Raw genomic sequence first — 20,208 nt, 5'->3', positions numbered from 1 at the left:
GAGAATGCAATTCATTTGCATATATAAAAACTTCCTTAAAAAAAGTTTAGTTTTAAGTTATAGGCCACAATTTCATATGCATATGCCTGGGCATATGAAGGTATCATTATTCATTCAATACATGTTTATTGAATGAATGAGTTTTATAGCTTTCCTAATGCAAGTTAAAGAGGGTGACATAAATAAAAGACTGGTTTTATCAAAGAGGTGTTTGTGTTTATCACCAAATAAAAGAAAAGGAAACTTCTAATGGGGTTCTTATGCATTCACAGGTGATAAAAAGTCTTCACTCATTAACCAGGGAGTGACTTACACTTTTCCTTTTTTGTTGTAATTCTCACTTGAATATTTCTCTCTTAGAATTCATGTGCTTATTATTTTAACCAAAAGCTGTGATGAAATTTAATTGTAAGTCATGCAGCTTAATGGTATTATGCTATTTTAACAGTAGGATTTTAAATTTAGTCAGACAAGAATATGGTTCTATTTGTTGAAAAACTGACAACATCCTCTGCTAACCTGATGGCGCTTTATTAAAGAACAATAAGTGGGGTTAACATGAAAATGTACTTTTCAGAATAAGGCTTATGTGGGGCTCAGACTCATTAACTTGCAGAAGAGAATATGAAATGTTAGCAATAATATAGTGAGATAGGTGCTTTGTATATGTAAAGTACTGCCTGGGAGTCAGTTAAACATGCAGTAAATTTTAGTACCTCTTTCAGGTCACTTGAAATACCATTGGACACACAGGGGAGGAGTGTTGGAATCATTAGTTTAATTTTCTCCTGCTAGAGGCATATACAAAAGTTTCACTTAGTGTTAATTTGACAGAGGTACCATATATCATACATGATTTAACATAGTGCTATTCAAAAGTGGATAAACTTAAGTGGTTAAAGGTTATTTTCAGTACTAGGTTTGAAAAAAATTGCCCAGTGGGCTCATATTTTCTTAGGAGTTTCCTAAATCCCTCTCGGTCCCCCTTCACCTTCTGAAAAATTTGCTTTGTCTTTCCAAAGTCTAAGCACGCATTCACTGTTCAAGTGTAAAATTCTTGCGTGGAATAAATGAGATCATGCGTGGTAGTACTTTGCAAAATCAAACGCAATAATCAAAGCAAAATGGTAATGAGAGTAAAATATTATTTTTCTTATCTTACTGTAATAATGCTCTAATCCAAACTAAATGCTTAATTAACATCAATTACATAATTTCTCAGAAGGTGCTGATTGGCAGAAGCTTATTACTTTTCCCCTCCCTAGCTTTTAGCACCATAGTGTTAAGAAATTCTGTGCAAAATCTTTCAAGACTGAAAGAAATGAATGCCAAAAGAAGGAATTTTGGGCATGTGAAAGGGTCTGATCAAGGGAAGGGTGAGTGAAACCCTGAACTGTTAGCAGCCACGTGGCTGATCTAGTCCAAGCTACTGGTTAACATATTTTGGATTTTCTATTCGCTTATATATTTTAAAGCCATTTCCTACTTCTGTCTCCCTAATGAAACTCTAGTCATTTGAATATCTTTTATTTCTCATGGATATTTAAAACTATGTGTCTAAGCACATGAAAGTTCTTGTTAGACTAAAGCTGTTGGAAACAATGTATTTGTTATTGTTATTATCATTCTTTTTAAGCAGACCATTTTCGGGGTGTATTAACAAAATACTTGAACACTTAAATCTAAGAAGTGACAGGAGGGTGAATTTCTGGCAGGCCTGAGCTTCTGCTCTTTCAAAAAGTTTATGTTTTGAAAAGATTATAAAATATAATCAAGCAAAAGATTGCCCTATAAAAGGATGCAATTTTGTTCTTAATTATGTGAATAAACTGTGCTTAGGTCAGTTTCAGTGTGAAGTGACTGAGAACAAGTCTGTGGGAACATTTGGGAACTAAGTAAAATGAGTGACGTGCAATATTTGCTAAGGTAACTGAATGAGCAAATGAATAAACGAATGAATAGGGACAGGGAGGAAGAAACAATAGTAAAAATTGTTATTAATCAGTACATTGGAGATTTATGATCCATAGATTTTATTACTATAAGCTAGAAATCCTCCTGTCCCATTCTTGTTCTTTTTTCTTCTGTCATTTCTTGCATCCCCTTTATAACCAGCCATATTTCTGTGATATGAGGCATGTTGGTTTGCTGTTTGTTGTTACTTACTCTGTATAGACTATACACTACATTTATTTCTCGTTCTTTATTTTTCTTTCATTTTTAGCCATTGTACATTCTGGTTTAATCTTGTTCAACATAAAAAAACACAAAGTACAGTGTTTTCCATTAGGCATATTTTAACAGATATTTATGCTTAATATCTTTAATTCTACATTTTACTTTGGTGGTTTTTGTTCCTTTTGAATCATTGTCCCCTGATTTGAAAATATCAACTACTATCACTGTAGGTCTTTTGAAATATATAGGTAATCTCTGAGTATCCTTAACTCATACGAAAGATCCAAAGCCACCTCACAATTTTAAAAAGAAGCAATGTTTGATTTGATGAATATTTTTTATGCTCAGTCTACCAAAAGAAGAATGCAAAAACAGATTGGGTGCGCGGGTAGTTCAGTGATTAGGATGCCCGCCTTCCATGAGGGAGACCCAGGTTCGATTCCCAGACTGTGCACCCCCCCAAAAAAAAGATTAAGTATGATAATTTGAATTAGATATAGTAGCACCCAGACTGTGGCTAATTTGTTTCTTTATTGTTTACAATCATTAGTCATTAACTTAATGTCACAGTAAAATATGCTATGCTTTAAGACACTGGATTTTAGTTGTTTTGTAGATATAGTTTATTAAAAAGCTTTCAGACCATGTTTAGAAATAACAAGTCTCCTGTCTGAATGACATATTTTTCCCACAAGATTTTAAGGAATTCAAAAATTTAAATGTTCTTCATTTGTCTACAGTAATCTACTTTTGTCTTTGTTGGTAAAGTATTTTCCCCTTCATTTTAAAACACCCCTGAAATACTTTCAAACTGAATATTTTGTTTCCTTTATTACTGAGAAGAAATTAAATATGTTATTTATAAATTTAAAAAAATAATAGATCAGTTATCACAAAGCCCATGTCAGTTGCTTGTTAGTTCCTATTTTTTTTTGTATTTTCCTTCTTCATTCATTCCTTGTAGTGAAATTAAAAATCTATCTTTAGAATGGCAGAAGTTAAAAAATTACATATATATAAAGTATCTAACTGTACACAGAATTGTGAAGATACACTAGGTAACTCCAAAAAGACAGCAGTTGTGAACCCGTTGTCTTCTTGGTGCTGCAGTATTCCATTCTGTTTTATAATTCAGTGAGAGCAGGACTCATTTATATCAGACAGAATGAAGTCTATCCACATCTTTCCCTTGTTCAGTCTTATCTCAGGATGAGAGCCAGTCTTCTAATTAACAGAGTATTATTAGTTGAATGGGAAAAGGGCAGTTTTCATATATCCCTTTGTTAATAATAGCCACTGCGATCATAATAATTTACCTTAAAATGCTTGTTACTTTGAGTTTAATTAAGGATAATCAATATATGCCAATTATTTTAAAATCAGAGAGAAAATAAACCTAAATTTATGACTAGGTTTTTGTAACAGCTTATGAAAATATTTCAGATTACAACTTATTCATTTCTTTCCAGTGTTTGATAAAATATATGCAGGGATTACAAATACAATCAATTTTAACAGATTTTATTTTTTTGCTGATTTTGCTATGAAAAAAAAATTCTTATAGGAATACAGATGATCACTTAAAATAGAATAGTAAGCATTTTACATAATTGCAGCGTCCTCAATAGTCAGGAACTGGAGGGTATAATTAAGTATGAAATTACCTCATTTAGGTAAAGTTCATGCTTTTGTAATTTTATCAAATTTTATAGATAGTCAATATAAATAAGATGCTGAGTGTGCCATTGTCTTCTGATTTTGTGGAGCTATTCCAAATAAAAATTTAGGCTCTGAAATTACTATTGAATAAAACCCACTTTCCATATCTATGTATCTATACATGGCATGTGGGTCTATACTTATCTCTGCATGTAAAATTAATCAGATAACATAATAATTTCATATCCTGAAACATGGATTTTAATTAATGTAACTAAATTAGATTTAAATTATCTATCAGAGAACTTCACCCAAAACAACTATACAAGCTAAACTATTTATCAGATTATAGGACATCTTCACTATTTTGAAATTCCTAAGCATAATCATCTCTCAGACTAATTTCAACCAATCTTTCTCTTCATGTAGGTGATTGTTATGTGCATGACTATTTAAATATATTCAAGAGAAATCCATGAGAGCCCTTTCATTAAAATATGTGTGTTTGGAAGTAGATGGACATTTAATCATACCTGGCACTTGGGTTAGATAAAAGTTATAATTTTATTCCAACAAATAATTACTCTCCTTAAATGGAGGGACATATGAAAAATACTATGTGGGCTCTGCCTAATCATTTTTTTCTTTATAATGTGAACATATCTTATTGGTTTCATACAAAAGTTAATCTCCAGACGCCATCGTTTACTTACATGAATGTAAGTGTTGGAAGTTTTGTGAACAGCTACTTTGTCCTTCTCATCAGACTCATCTGTGCTACCTAAGAACTACTTTCCCTTAGACAGCTAGATTTTTTTTTTTTTTTTTTACTGTTTCACTTCTCAGTGACAAGGAGTCTTTAATTAAAAAAGAGAACTTCTGGAAAGAAAATGGATGTATGCTATGCAAGGTTATGTAAAGGCATTAGACGTTATAGCAAATTAGAATATACATAGGGTATTTAAAGGCAGAATGTTTTCATTTAGATTTTATTTTTTTACGGATGATAAATAGGTCCTGGTAAAATGTAATTTTGGGGGTACTGAATGATGGTTAATCCTGTAAAATGATTGCTGTATACTCTGCATGGTAAAAACATCATGAAACTATTTTTCCTGCTCTGAATTCTCTTTTTCGTTGATGTGTTTTCTATATCAGTTATATGCTACTCTACACTTTAAATGTTAACTTTGAATAGGAAAAATGCATTGGAACCTGATTTTCTTATTGAACTCACATAGAAAAAGGGCACATTCCTTATTGATTATTACTCATTTTAGTTACTGGAACAATATTTGCTTAAATTCTGCCTTTATAATGTTTATCAGGAGGTAGCTATATAGAACTACCAAATATTATGAAAGGTAATTGCAATGAATCCAAGAACTGGTAAGTAAAAAAAAAAAAAAAAAAGAAAAATGTTTAGATTAATTTCTGAAAAGAGGAATCTTATCAAGATTTCAGAGAGAAATGAGTTAGTGTCTACTTAAAAAAAATGAATTGCTCATGACATTGACAATTTTATTCCCAGATGCTTTGCTGACTAATGTTGACCAGACTGTCCAGGAAACACAGGTGAGATTTTTATTGTCTGTCACAAACTTCAGCACTTCAGTGGGTATATTCATTTATAAAACCATTTTTAATGTTTGGTTTGTTACTTTGTGGAATTTGTGGAAATTTTCTTTTGAAACATGCTTGGAAGGCTTGACAGGAAAGACTGAAGTTCATTTTGGTTACCTGAATATTTCTGATTTTTTCTGTAGGAACTATTAGGAATGCAAATAATGCCATGTAATATTGGAGTCACTCTTGTAGTCACATATGATATAATGCACATTTTTTGCAAATATTATTGCAAATATTTCTAACATGACGACAATAGGTTGATAAGAATATACCTACTCCTACCCTTGACTACCACACCCTAGTAAGTTTAAGATGATATATGATGTCTCATTGAAAATGGGTGAACCGGAGAGTTTCACTGTTATCTAAAATGAATGAAGCGGCTTTAAAATGGAACAAAAGACTAAATGAAATATTCATGGCATTCATTTTGTCTTTTTCAGCAACCAATTACTCTTCTTGAGGTGTTTTGGTTGTTTTTGTTTTGATTTTTGGAACTTTCTAATGAGTATTTGATTCCTGCATTTTAATTGGATCAGAAAATGTGTTTTCAGAACAGAACAGCACTTTAGCAATCTGTTCAAACAGCTGGAAGCAGCGACCATTTGCTTAAAGCTTGGCACAGAAAAAAAAATATGCTGCTTTAAAAAGTTTTAGAAAAGGCCATTGGTCTATTTGGTAGTAGAAAATTTAACGTTTCGATATTTAAAAGACAGTAACTTGATCAAACCTTCAGATTTTTTGAAAAAAAATGTGGTCTGTCCCCAAATCAAACACAGTGTTTTTCACACATCATTTCTTTATCAAATATTGGATCCCATGAGTATATTGCAAAAATTAGTAAATAAAATGAAACAGATGGCTCTCACTGGGTACAATCAATAGCACAGGGTCTGGCACATGTTTTGACATTTATTGCATTTATTGAAGTGACCTGCAAATGTAGGTGTCCCTCTCCCCTTTTTTTTCTCTCAATCTCAATCAGTAACTCTCTTCCCCTTTCCTCTCCACCTCCCATTTTCTTTTTCTTTTTCTCTCATTTAAAAAATTCATCTGGTATGTGATTTTGGACATATAAGTGAACTGAAAGTTAGGAAGGGATTGGGAGGTAAATGATGAACCCATCAGAAATACAATCCAGAGTGATGTGAAATGTTATGTTGAGATTTGAAAGCAAGAATGGTCAATGCCTAAGTCCCTTTTCAGTTGACTGTGTAATGATATTTTCCAAATATTCACATTTCATGGGACATATTCTATATTGTTGTGTTCATTTATTTATTTTTCCACATAGTCAGAGGTGGGATTTAGAGAAAAGTAATCTCTTTGGAACTCCAGGTCCTACTTAAGAAAATGCAGGGCTTGTCAATGTTATAAATATATAAGATTTTTTATTATGATTTTTTTAATCCTGAAGTAATTAGTATTAATTATAGAAGTTTTGAAAACACAGTGAAAAAAAAAAAAAGGTCTATCTAAATCAGAGTCCACCACCCAGACAAAAATACAAATAATCTATTATGTAATCTTTTAGGAATTTGCTCTCTCTTTCAAAATTTATTAAATTCGTGTGTGTGTGTGTGTGTGTGTGTGTGTATGCCCATGCGTGCTTTGGCATTTTAGCAGTGATTCCTTTCTCCTTTGCTCTCAATTCAATTTGGAGTGCTTTGGAGTGATCTTAATCTCATGTAAAGATCAAATATAATGCATTCAAGTATTTTAAGCTCACTTTATTTCTATACATACGCAGGAAGTCTCCTTGAGAAAAATAAAAGTTAGCATAAGTCATATTCTGGCTAATGAAAATTAAATGTTTCAACAGTGAATGTTGAATATCTGGAATACAGTCCCCCTCTTTTTTTTTTTTTTTACGTTAGCCTGGGTCTTTCTCTAGCTCTATTTATGGAAAAAATAGTCATGGCATAATGCTATAGAAACTTTCCTTCAAAGATTTGGCCAATTTTCCCTTTTTTCTATAATCATAGCAAGAAAATCAAATCCACAGGCAAAGAATAATTTTAACGTAACTCGGTGGGAATACATCATTCACTCGTCAACCAACTGCTTGCTACATTTGCATTAATTCTCATGTTTAAGTTACCATACGATCCCAGCATAACTGTTGTTGGTGCTTAGTAAATGATTTTTGCTGTCGCATGCCTATCCTTTGTACAACTGTCAGTAAAAGTACACCATGCTATCCCTTCTGAAGAGACTATGAGTGAGGTCTCTGCTTCTGCTTTCAGTCTTTCACACCATCACCAGCACTCGATGGGGTGTGAAGGAAGTGAGGTCGGGAGCTGGCAAAAAGCCCTGTGTTTACAGATTTTCGGGTATGGGTTTTCTATAGTTAATCAAACAGGGGTATCGGCCTAAACTGATTTCTTTCCAAGGGTGTAGAGTTGAAACATTTAATTTTCATTAGCCAGAATATGACTTATGCTAACTTTCATTTTTCTCAAGGAAACTTCCTGCGTATGTATAGAAATAAAGTGAGCTTAAAATACTTGAATGCATTATATTTGATCTTTACATGAGATTAAGATCACTCCAAATTGAATTGAGAGCAAAGGAGGAAGGAATCACTGCTAAAATTAAATGGTGATAGCTACTCATTAATAAATCAGTCCTTATAAATAAATTAATCTTTAATTTGGCAAATATTTTAATGTTTTAAATGATAAAACAATAGATATGCCATATTTGACAGTTAAGAAGGAACACTTTACCAGTTGGTATTTATGAAAATGCTTTAAGAAAATTTTCTTGAAAAACATTTGCTATATTCAGACCAATAAAAATCTGTGTGTGTGTGTGTGTGTGTGTGTGCATGTGTTGGCATGCACAAGAACTATGCTTATTCTGCAATTGCTTGCACCAGCTTTGAACATCATTGCTCCCTGGTTTTAATAAATTTGACTTGTGGTTATTCCATGTTTATTATTAATCAAGGCATTTAAAAATACTAATTTTTCATCAAATCTCTGCTATATATTAAATAAACATGAAAATACAGTGGTTTTAGAGGAACTATTAATATATAAACTAATAAAATGTCAATAATGTCAATTATCAATAAGCAGCAACATTTAGAGAACTAGAACTGAACAGCAAATGATACTCCTACAACTGTTTCCAATATAAACATCCAGATGTACTTCCAATGTTTTTTTGAGACAATGACAATAAAATATTCGATTCTTCAGTTTTTGTCCTATGAAATTGATTTTCAAATGACTCACTCATTTTTTTTTTGTAAGACTGAACAGGTATATACATATAAAGCATATAATTAATTTATAATTATAAAAACAAGCACTTTGAAATATTTTTATTTAATTCACTTATTTGATGACTCTTTTATTCAAACATTTTTTACAGCATTGCAGAAAAATAAATACTACATCCTCGTGCCAGCAATGGCCTTTAGAAATCATCTGTTTATTGTTTAGGCATCTCAAGATTAAAATCTTTCATGTTTCTTAATTAAGTTCAGGGGAAGGGCAGTAATAGGATTTTCCCATAATCCATTCATTGTCAGGAAATTCTTGCTTCTGCTCTTCGTGCGGCAGGTGCTTGCATTTCCTCTTTATGTCATAATACTGCCTGCCTACAGAATTATGCATGCTAGACTTTCACTTTTAAATTAGGACCATTGCCAAACCATCCCAAGTTAATTGTTTTTAGTTCCTGTAACATTTCACCATAATGAATATAGTCTATGTTACTTTTAGCTTTGTGGTGCTGTGTAATCTTGTGTTCCATGTTTAACTTTTCATAGGATGATTGTAAGAGATTGGCTATGGAAGAGTAAATATAAAAAGTTTTATTTTGCATACCCTACAAAATGCACCTTTTTAAAATTCTGGTTCATATTACCTTATCCCTTCAATTCTTTCAATATGGTATTAGCTCCAGGGCAGACAAATTTCCACCATAGTTCCCAAAGCTGACTGCTATTTTGGAATAGTCAAGATTAGCTGTATTTCTCTAAACCATAACTCCACCCTTGGTTGATAACATGTGGTTCTATGTAATGGGAAATTGAATGAAAATCCTTTTAAAATATGTCAGCCTATAGAACCATTAATTTTATATTAAAGAGTTGCTATTCTAAAAGTATTTATTATTTGCAAAAACTTACTGGTTTTATTGTTCACTCTTTATTTTCTAAGTTTATTGAACTTTTCACTTTTTTTTTGCTAATTTTGCTTTTTGTTGTAACTTGAAATTTGGTACAATATATATATTTTTTTCAGAGGGCATAGATTATTAGAACTATCAAAAGAAAACAAAATTCATTGCTATCTAATTTTACCTAGATGAGCTATGCTATGACCCAAACTCAGAGAATTTTAGTGATACAAGCCAATATAATTTAAGTGATTTTGCAATTTTTTTTATAGTATTTCCCAGGTAAGGTATGATTATGATACCTATATTTCAGTAGTTTCCAAGAACATTTTTAACAAATGAAATACAGCATTGTGTGCAGCCCTTATACTTCTCAAAAGTGATTGTGACTCATTTTGAAACATTTTCTTAAATAAAATATTTCAACAGCATTTGCCCACCTTTATCACATAAGGTTGACCAAATAAATTTTTCATCACCGCTTTGATAAAGAATAACCAGTAGTAAACTAAGGATCTTAAGTGTAGTCATGATTAATTTGTGCTATGTTTTTTAATAATGTTCCAATTAGAAATTAGTAAACATATAGTTGTTTCTGAATGATAGAGAAATGCTATGTCTACTTTATATTATATGAAATATATTTTTCAAAATTTATGTTCTATATTTGACAAGGATAAAATTCACAGGCATAACCAATATCCATGTGTATTGAGAACCTATATCAGAGGAAAAATATTCTACAGTTTATATATTTTATATTATAAATTATATGTTATATTTATGAAATATTTTTATGTTATTTTTTCCAAAATTATGCTTAAGTTGTTAATTACTTTGTAAGTATTTACCAATTTTCAGTTTTATTTTACTTTTTTCCTTGGTGAAGAACCAATTAGTGATGGCAATTAAGAGCCTTCATTTTCATTAAGTGCATAATTAAATTTTTTTATAATTTTAATATCATGTATAAGTTCCAGTAGAATTTTTTGAATGTAGAGATGAGATTAGTTAGGTTTTAGAGGTGCTGAACAAATTTGATCTAATATACTCATATGTCAAAAATCAATATGAATGTTTGTTAAAACTTCAATAGCACTCATTCTTCAGTGTTATAAATTCATTTTTTTAAATTGTGTTTTCATTTAAGGGTGTAAACGTGAGAGCCAAAAGAAGGGACAATGCCATGCCACAATTTGGCTTTGAATTATACAACTAATGAAGCTTGACACTTATTCTTTTTAAAAATGAGATATTTTAATATATCCACCAATTTTAAATTACCAATCAACACCTTTTACACCCATGAGTATGTCCCGGTAGTTTTCAGGGGCATGTCTGGTATTTCAGCAGAAGAAACTCCTGCTTGAGTGCTTACAGCTCAGAAACTTCTAGATTGTTGCCACAACAATCTTATCAGCTACGTGTTTTCTTTTTTTTTTTCTTTGTCTCTTTCCTTTCAGAGGCTGGAGTTAATCTGAAGAGCACCCCTTCTCTGTCTTCTGAAAACAGTTGCCACTGATATTTTTACTGGATAAAATTCAAAAAAGTTTCAGTTCACAAAGGCTGCTGGTTGAACTCGTGTCCTAGAAGAAATATTCCACAGGAGCCAAAGCAGGAGTCTCTGAAACAGCAGAATTGGCTCCGTAAGACCATGGCTCATCCCCTTTAAAGGCATTTTTTTTTTTCTGGCCTACGAGGTTTTTTTTTTAAAGAGAAAGAAAGGAACAAAAGCCTACAGTGGCATCAAATTCTGTATCAATCCATGTTACATTGCCATCCATGGTTTAACAGACTGTAGAATCTTGAATAATCTATATCACTTTAACAAATAAATGTTTTACTATGACAGACCTGGTACATTGCCTGATTTGTGAAAGTCCATTTTTTCACGTATGAATGGTGGCACAATGATTGCATGAACTGTTAATGCTATTTTACATTTATGTAGTGGCAAAAACCATGAGGGATCAGAAACTATTTTATGATATTGGAACTGATTCTTCCATGGAAGAGCAGTGAAGCTATTTAAGTAGCTTTACAGCAGTTATATATACCTCAGTGGAGGACAGAAAGTGACGAGGTAGTCATATTGCAATTGTTCCAAAATGATTCATTGCTTTTTTGGACAGCCAGACCAAAAAACATTTTAATAATTTTAAGCCTTAAGATTAATGATAAGTGCCCATTTGACCAATTCTGCACAATTCCATGGAAAATAATGAAGATCATATATCTGATTTAACACCAGCATACATATACATAAAGATACATTTAATCTTTAGCAAATTTTAATACAGTCAAATTTACTTTTTTTCTGTCCCTAGTTTATCTCATAGATCTTCTAATTAATTTTAATGAGTATACGTACATACATACATAATCAAGGCATATGCAAGTACTTAAATATGCAAATAGGTGATGCAGAATATATAAGGCCACATAAAACTTCCTAGCACATGTGACTTTGTTTTATAGACAAGTAGACTATATAGGGAGATTACTTCTACTAGTTTTTCAGCTTTTGATAACAATTTCAAGACTAGAAAGAAGAAATAGGTTAAGACTATAATCTGAACAAGACTCTTTATAAAATAGAAAATTTTATATTTCAACATCACACATTGAGTATTATGATTATTAATGGAATGAATTTATTTTCAGTTCATTAAGCTTATTGGTTATGCATAAAATTATCTCATCTATTTCACTTGCTCCCAGCCCAAACTATCATTGACTGTCTCTAACTTTTTTCTGTCCTGACTGCTATCCAATTTGTGAGTCTAGATCCCACCACACACTTCAGTCTCATCAACTAACCCATATCTCAGGCTTTATTAGTAGTATTTTACCAACTGCTAGGAGTGACCATACAAACTGGCATTTCCAAACGCCACCCAATCAAATCACCAGCGAAGATTCTCATCTCTCTCTAGCTTATTAAAATGGATAATAAAACACTCTTACCTATCCCTTTGATCTGAATAGCAACATAAAAATTAAAAGACATCGCAAAAGAAAACTGCAATCCTTTCCAATAGAATTCATAATCTATATACATAAACTTCATATTCATTAATAATATAACATATTAGGTATATACAGTACAAAATAACAAAATTACACTGAATATATATTGTCTCACATATGAAAGCGCAATGAGGTTCAGCAAGTCCCCTTGACATTGTTAATTTGAACTGCTGCTTTTTATTTTCAGGTGAAGAAGCAGCAGCAGTAACTGTAAATGACTGGGATAGCATACTGGGATATGCTGTAGGGATAGCAAAGCATTTGACAGACGCTAGAGAGCATGAGATGGGCAAAGGTCCAGAATAAAACAAACAAACAAAACAAAGAAAAACAAAATCAATCCAAACTAGTTTTCCAACCCTAGGGAAGCAATACAGTTGGTGCAGTGGAAGTCCTAAGTCACCACATTTAACAGTTTACGTATAAAACATTTACTTGAGTTTGGAATAATTTTTAAATGAAACATGAGTGCAGTGGCTTAGGAAAATGTTCACAGGGCATCGCCATTCCCTAAAAGGCCTCTTGTTATTTGAAGGGGAGATTCCAAAAATCCCTGATCTCCTTCTCTTACTTACTCAATTCTGCAACCATTGTTCAACATTTAACATGTCTGGGTTTGGTGCATTCCTCTTCACAAAGATAAATGACTCAAAAGCCACCCAAATGTTCCTGTCTAAGTGGTAGATAAACGTATGGATACATTTATTTACATAGGAATTGACAGTGTTAACATTTAGGGACACAACTCTGTGGAAACAGAGTACAAATCAACCAACTGACCAAACGAACAAGAGAGATAAGAAAGAGTTCAGCACAATAGCGCAACTTACCACGAGTAAAGTTTAACAACACACGAAATTCTTAATTCCAATTACGAAATTGCAATACTTTATAGTCTGCTTTTTAAGCCCATATTTACTACTTTATCACATCAACTCAAGCTATCTACCGTAAAGCTCATACTCCATGCGTCTGTGTGTATTTCTAGAAATGTTTATCTTTCCCTGCCCCCAGATTCAATATCCCTTTGAGATTGGGGACAATGTCCTATTCAATGTTGGATTTCCTACAAAGCTGATTATAGTGCATTGATCATACCAGACAAGTAATATATGTTTGATAAAATAATACATTGCAACAGTACCTAAATAGAGCATTGAAGCTTGGAATCAGCTAGAATGATGTGAAGAACTCTTCTGTGATGTCCTTAGGGTAATAACAATTGTGAAGAAGTTGAGATATGATGCAAAATGAATCAATAGAACTTGAATTTTTATTCAACAAATTCAAGTATTTATTTCAAGAACATGCTTCTCAATCCTTTAGGTTCTCAAGATAGAAGTGAGAATAGATGACCTTTGCACATCTAATATGTGTTCATACCAAATCTCTACTAGATATCATAGAAATTTGGTTCCGGGGCTAAAAACGAGTCCATATTTTAACAGAGGAAATATATGTGTAAACAGCAAATTCAAATACAAAGCATGATATAAACACTCTAATAGGCATAATAAATACGCTGTGAGAAACAAAGAAAAAGAAATGATTACAAATTATTACTTGTGTCTAACTTTGGCACTGGAAAGTATGGCAATTAACACTGAAAGTAGTGAAAAAGATGAAAGATATAAAGTGTTATTTCTTCTTCTGGCATGTAAAATTTCAAGTTTGACTGTGATGGCCAATAGAAGCCTGGAGTTTAAAGACTGGGATTATAGATGTAACCCGGAGTTAAAAAAATAAAATTTAAATCACCTTTCTTGATGCTTAACTACCCTTTTCTTGTTTTGCTCTATGAAACTTTTATATTCTGAGCTCTGTCTAAGGTTTTTACATACCATTCCTGTCATCTTCTTTCCGATTACTTTCTCAATTATTTATGTTCCCTCTTTAAAAAGTTAACACATTCCTTCTCTATGAGTTCCCTGACTCATCTAAACAGAATTAAGTGAATTAGCCCACATGTCCTTTACAATTGTAAATAGGTAAACTTAGCCATATATATTTCCTTAGTTTTCTGTTAAGTGCTGAAGTATTTTTATCATATGTTCATTATTTGTTTAAATTAGGGAAGAAGTAAATTGTCATTGAAAAATGTAAATAAATTTAAGCTCATTTCATTTTACCACCTCAAGAATCAGAATTTTTCCCTAAAACTCATATTAGTGACCATTTGATACTCTGCTCTTTGTCCTAGGATTCTCTGGGAAATGCCTGATTAAATAACACCCTGGGAAGAACTAGGATGACATTTTATTTTGAAATTTTTAAGATAAAATTTGCGACTGTGCAGAAAAGTGGAATTTGCACTAACTTCATTTGGGTACACAGAATCTTATATACATCCCTGATTGTGTCATCCAAATACTGCTTTTCTTGTTTACATGATAAATGGAACCCACAGCAAATAAAGACCAACTCTTTGAAACAATACAATCCGGTCATTCTAAATTCCATGGTTCAGTAGTCCTACAACTGTCTCTACACTCTTCTTTTTGTTCAAGGAATTACTTGTCCAACGCAGGTAAACGCTTTAAAAAAATAGATTATTTTTAAAGCATTTTTAGATATGTAAAAGAATTGTGCGGGAAGTACAGAGAGTTCCCACATGTCCCCTTCCCTCCCACACAATTCTGTGTATTACTAGCATATGGTTTTAGAATACATTTGTTACAATTGATCAAACGATATTGCTATGCTCTATTAACTGAAGCCCATAATTTACATGAGGGTTCATTTTTTGTGCTGTACAGTTCTGTGGGTTTTTTCAAAGGAGAGTTTTAAAGAATATTATTTATAACATCAAATGAACTCTAGAGCAGCAATTATCAATCTTTAGTAAACTTCAAAATTTTTTCAGATATTAGTACACTTCTTACTTTCACTTTGCTTCAGAAAATTGTGTGTGACCTCAAGAGTTTCAAAATAGCTTGTATCCTCCACTCAGCCAAGTAATTCAAGTGATTCTAATGCTGGTGATTAGGATGCACATGACAAAGACCAGACTACAAAATATCACAATCACTGGAAAATTTTTTTAAAAATTCAATGAACAGTATTTGGCCTTTACAGTACGTGATTTAATATTTGACTTTACTGTTTGGATTGATTGGTATCTTATAGATGCAATCTAATATGGCATTTATATGCCATGAGTATTGATGGATAGTTTCTGAGAAAGTTAGCTCAAAGTTTATTTTACCTATGGAGGAGTTGAATATTTTTCTTAAACAGTGTTTGCATTATTTAAAATGAAAATTTTTTCAAATAAATAAGAAACTATTTTTGCCAAATTTCCTTGCTCTCGGTGACACAATCTCAACTTTCCATATCAATCTGCAACTTGGAAACCTCTTCTACACTACATTGTCTTCTAAAATTATCAATTTTCTTATACCATATAATTTGAACTGGTTGTCAAAGAATAGTTCATTTTCTTTTATACCAAATTGTCAGGGAATTAGTTCCTCTTTGGTTTAACGATAAAAATTTAATACTCTACTGAAGTAAGCAAATTCCAAATGCAAAATAATGCACAACATTGTTACTTTATCTGGAACAATGTAGTTTATTTATAATGTTTTTTTGTACAACATTTCACAAAAGAGGAAAATACTGCCAATTAAGGCACTTGTGGTATTCCACAAAATTTCAATTTTCTCAGCTCTCAAAATGTGGTCAACATTGCAATCAATATAAGACTCTTACACAAAAGAGGACAGTAAATCAAATTTAGTCACTCAAAAAAAAGTTTATTGCTAGTAATGCCATTTAGTTCATTAAAATGGTCAAATTATTCTAATACTTTTTTGAATCAATAATATCAAATTTATGCATATCAATAATTTTTATTATTTAGTATTTTAATACTCTATTTTATAATTATAAAATCTGCATCAAAAGTTGTATTTCAAAAGCAGCAGGTGAATGCTAGATCAAACAACTCTTTAGTGCAGTAAGGACACTGAATTTACACATTTAATTTTCATCAACAGCAATCTATGTAGGAGATTTTTTTTTTCAGAGTGCCTTTGAATTTAGAGGCAAGATAAAATACTGACTAACAAATCAATGCCCAGTTATTTAAGGTAAGTAAATATGACTAATTTCTCATCTTTCCCCAATGTGATAGATGTTTAAATTCTGAGAAATAGCTTAGTTTTAACAACGCTCATTTTTGGATCTCTTTCATCTTTTCAACCTTTATTTTATGTCTATTACGCAGTGTAAATGTCACCGTGATATTCAACAATTTTAATTTTTACCTATCCTTAGTCTCTTAGTATCTACCAAATATCTTTAAATATACTATTTACTCTGTAAATGCATTATAATTTATATATTTAGTTACGTTTTTATTTCAAGATATTTTAAATTGGCCAATTCAAATGCTAGTTCTTTTTCTGTGTAACCTACATGATTATCTCTGGGGGTTGACTTCTTTGTTACTCTTTTTGTGTTACAGTCCTTATAATTAATTGTTTTGCTGGTGATGATAATTATTTTAATTCAACAATAACCAAAAACCTAAGCTTAAGAAAAAAAATCAATTTACTAAATGTAGGAGGTGAAAAATGACATTTACAAAGATATGCAAAAGTCACCTAGAATTAATAAATGAAAGTAGAATTCGGGACTTTCTTTTAAAAAAATGAGTTGGATAAGAGGAGAGGCCAAAAGCAGCGAGTACAGATAGGGAATTGGAACTGTAAAATTAAGAATATAAATACAGGTAGTGGGACAGTGAGTATGGATAGGAAGAGGAATATATTTGTAAAAATTATAGAAAACTGATTCCTTAGGATAGGTTTATGGAGGAGGTTTGTAATCTGAGGGCAAGTGTAAAGCAAAAATAGCCAAAAGTTCCAAACAGGAAAATCAGTAAGTGCAGAAAAGGTCAAGATAAAAAGGATAAACGTATTTCTGGACCTGAGAGAATTTTTAGGAAACCACATGATTGTCAAGCTTTGGTAGGAGATAGTGCATTAGTCTCTTAGTATCTACCAAATATGATAGTTAAGTTTGGATAAGGGCTGGTTCATTTGGAATAGTCTAGAGAATCAGTCGGCTGGATATGAGGATGTAAGGAAAGAATTAATTGCCAAAGGGTAAAACTGCGATGAGACCTAGAAGCGGAAACCATAAAAGTAGCACGTGCTGAAGCTGAACCAGTGATGAATTTCACGTGCTTCTCTGTACCTTCTAGAGTTTGTTCTTGTGCTCAGACAGCAGTTAATATTTTCCACTTGTAAATCATGTTTTATGTTACCCATAGTTCCTTTTCTATACTTGCCAAAAGGCAATGCCCCAGAATGATTATTAAAGTCAGGCTGAAATTGATCCCTAAGTCTCAGTGTAGTACTATCAGGCTAATTATGTTTGTCTATTGGTTATTTGATTGATTTTCCCACAGGAAAAAAAAAAGAATCAGTAACATAGTGGAAAACAGAATTTAAGACTTCTGACTATGCAGTGTAACCACTGGATCATATTATTATGACCTTTCATGGCACCAAAGAAATAATTTATAAAGCTTTAAGAACCACGGTCTAGCATGTTGAGTTTGGAGCCAGGGCTGAAGTAGATTAGACCAGTAGCTACTTCATCCAACAAATGTAAATTGATTTTAGCTGTAAATGTGGTCTAATTCACTTGGTTTAAATTATTAAAGCATTCCTTATAAATGTATTCAGTACTAAATTACAGCACAACCTTTGTCTTCAAAAATAGAATCTTTCATTTTATAAGAAATGGAAATCCTAGATTCAATGTGAGGAGTTGACACAGCACTATTTTTCCTAGTTTGCTTGGAAAGCTTTATTGAAGTATTAAGTAGGTGATCTATCTTAGAGGACAGATATTTAAACTTCTATCATCTAAATTTTCCTAACACTATAATTCTTCCATATTATCTTTGCTTCATTTGCTGATAGCACATTGTATAGTTATTATATGACACAGTGAGCCCAGATCCATTTGTATCCATGGACCTGGGTAGAAATGTTGAGTAAGCAAGCTTCTCTCAGATGCCTTCTTATCACCCCTTGGAAAAATCTCTCAAATCAGACTAGATTATACCTCTGTAAGGTTCTTGCCAATGCTGTCTGGCAGCTTGACGATTCTCTATGGGAGGGCATACAGGATTGCAATCTGTTGAAAGCAGAGGCATGAGTTTTTCTCATGGCATAAGAGTGAGATTAATTTCCTACATCCAAGAGAGGGATGGGGCTAATGGAGATGAAACCATCTTTTGTTGCCACTACTGTCTGGGCAGACATTTAGACATTTGGACTCTAACTCCTAAGCCTGTTCAGGCTTAGACCTGCTGTGCAACAATAAGGAAGAAGTTTGTCTTTACGATATGAAGTGACCTGTAAAATCAGCGGAAGTTTTAGTTAAACTTCCAAGGTCTTGTGCTCACTTTGGCAGTACATATACTAGAACTGGAATGATACAGAGAGGATTAGCATGTCCGCTGAGCAAGGCTGACAGGCAAATTCATGGAGCGTTCCATATTTTAAAAAAAGAAATAAGAAGAAAGGAGAAAAAAAAAACTATAAGTCCAAGGTCTTATATGGACTGTTTTTAATTAGATCTAACACGTATCACTTGTACATAGATTAGATGTCAGTGGTGGTCTGAATTAAACTTAACCTACTCATTAGTCACCAAATATTAAGCAATCTTCTCACACACCCAATGGTTATTTTAATTTAGAGGTAATAAACAGCTTATAATTAGCAAAAGACTGAGTGAATTTTGAAAGTAGACAGTATTAGGCACAAGACCCTTTCTGGACTGTGATGGAGAATGGTTTTTAGATAAACTTCAATTGACAATTCTCAGTTAAAATCTTCTGACTTAAAAGTTAAGGGCAAAGGAACACGCTGATGTTAATTATTCAACTATTACATTCTTAATTGAAACATATATATTTTCCTCATTTGGAAGGACTTGTATCCATTACATTTTCAAAAGAAGGCAGATAATTTACTAAATTAAACCTAGTGATTAATAACCCGTAAAAGAACATATGTAACATGGATTGGGTATTCAGTAAATATGTGTAGAATGAATGAATAGACTAGCTGGGAAGGGAAGCTATCTGACAAACATTTAAAAACAAACAATCAAAATTAAAAAGGGAACAATCTTTCTTGATTGTAGTTTTCTATGATGTAAATGACTTCTCTCCAGAAGATGCCTAACATATCAATTTATGTTTAGGGATTTACCTAAAGAGCAATTAGGGAAAAAAAAAAACAAAACACCACCACCATTTGAATGCTTTTAATTTACTCACCTGACATAATAACAGATACTTTTATTTTGTTTAAGTCAATTGTCCAGGTGTTTAATTGAACTAAGTATATGATATTTTCAATAGAAATCTTCATTGTATTTACTGGTTCAGATTTGTACACTTGGCAATAATTTCATTTAATTGTCTTGAAATCCAAGTGCATATAAAAGCATGTTTTTAGTATTTCTTTTTTTTTTGCAGTTGGACTGTTATATAAATACTACATCAAATTAGTAAAACAGAATTATTCTGAAAAATGTAAAAGTAATCTA

General features: G+C 32.0%; 1 protein-coding gene and 1 non-coding gene across 2 annotated transcripts in view; both read left to right on the top strand.

The window, feature by feature from the left end:
• LRFN5 (leucine rich repeat and fibronectin type III domain containing 5) overlaps positions 1–11,444 on the top strand; it is a 316,517-nt gene extending 305,073 nt beyond the window's left edge. Inside the window, exons 5-6 of the mRNA XM_077126494.1 lie at positions 5,369–5,412; positions 11,064–11,444. Of these exons, the coding sequence (XP_076982609.1) occupies positions 5,369–5,412; positions 11,064–11,081 (62 nt within the window). The 3' untranslated portion in view covers positions 11,082–11,444. The remainder of the gene's footprint in view (positions 1–5,368; positions 5,413–11,063) is intronic.
• Positions 11,445–19,046: 7,602 nt separating this feature from the next.
• Positions 19,047–19,153, top strand: LOC143656625 (U6 spliceosomal RNA). Its single transcript, XR_013162540.1, has one exon. It is a non-coding gene; the product is annotated as a U6 spliceosomal RNA (small nuclear RNA).
• Positions 19,154–20,208: the final 1,055 nt, after the last annotated feature.

This window comes from Tamandua tetradactyla, chromosome 14 (genome assembly GCF_023851605.1).
Source record: "Tamandua tetradactyla isolate mTamTet1 chromosome 14, mTamTet1.pri, whole genome shotgun sequence".
In the NCBI taxonomy this organism is placed as follows: domain Eukaryota; kingdom Metazoa; phylum Chordata; class Mammalia; order Pilosa; family Myrmecophagidae; genus Tamandua; species Tamandua tetradactyla.
This window is presented reverse-complemented; position numbering and strand designations above follow the sequence as displayed.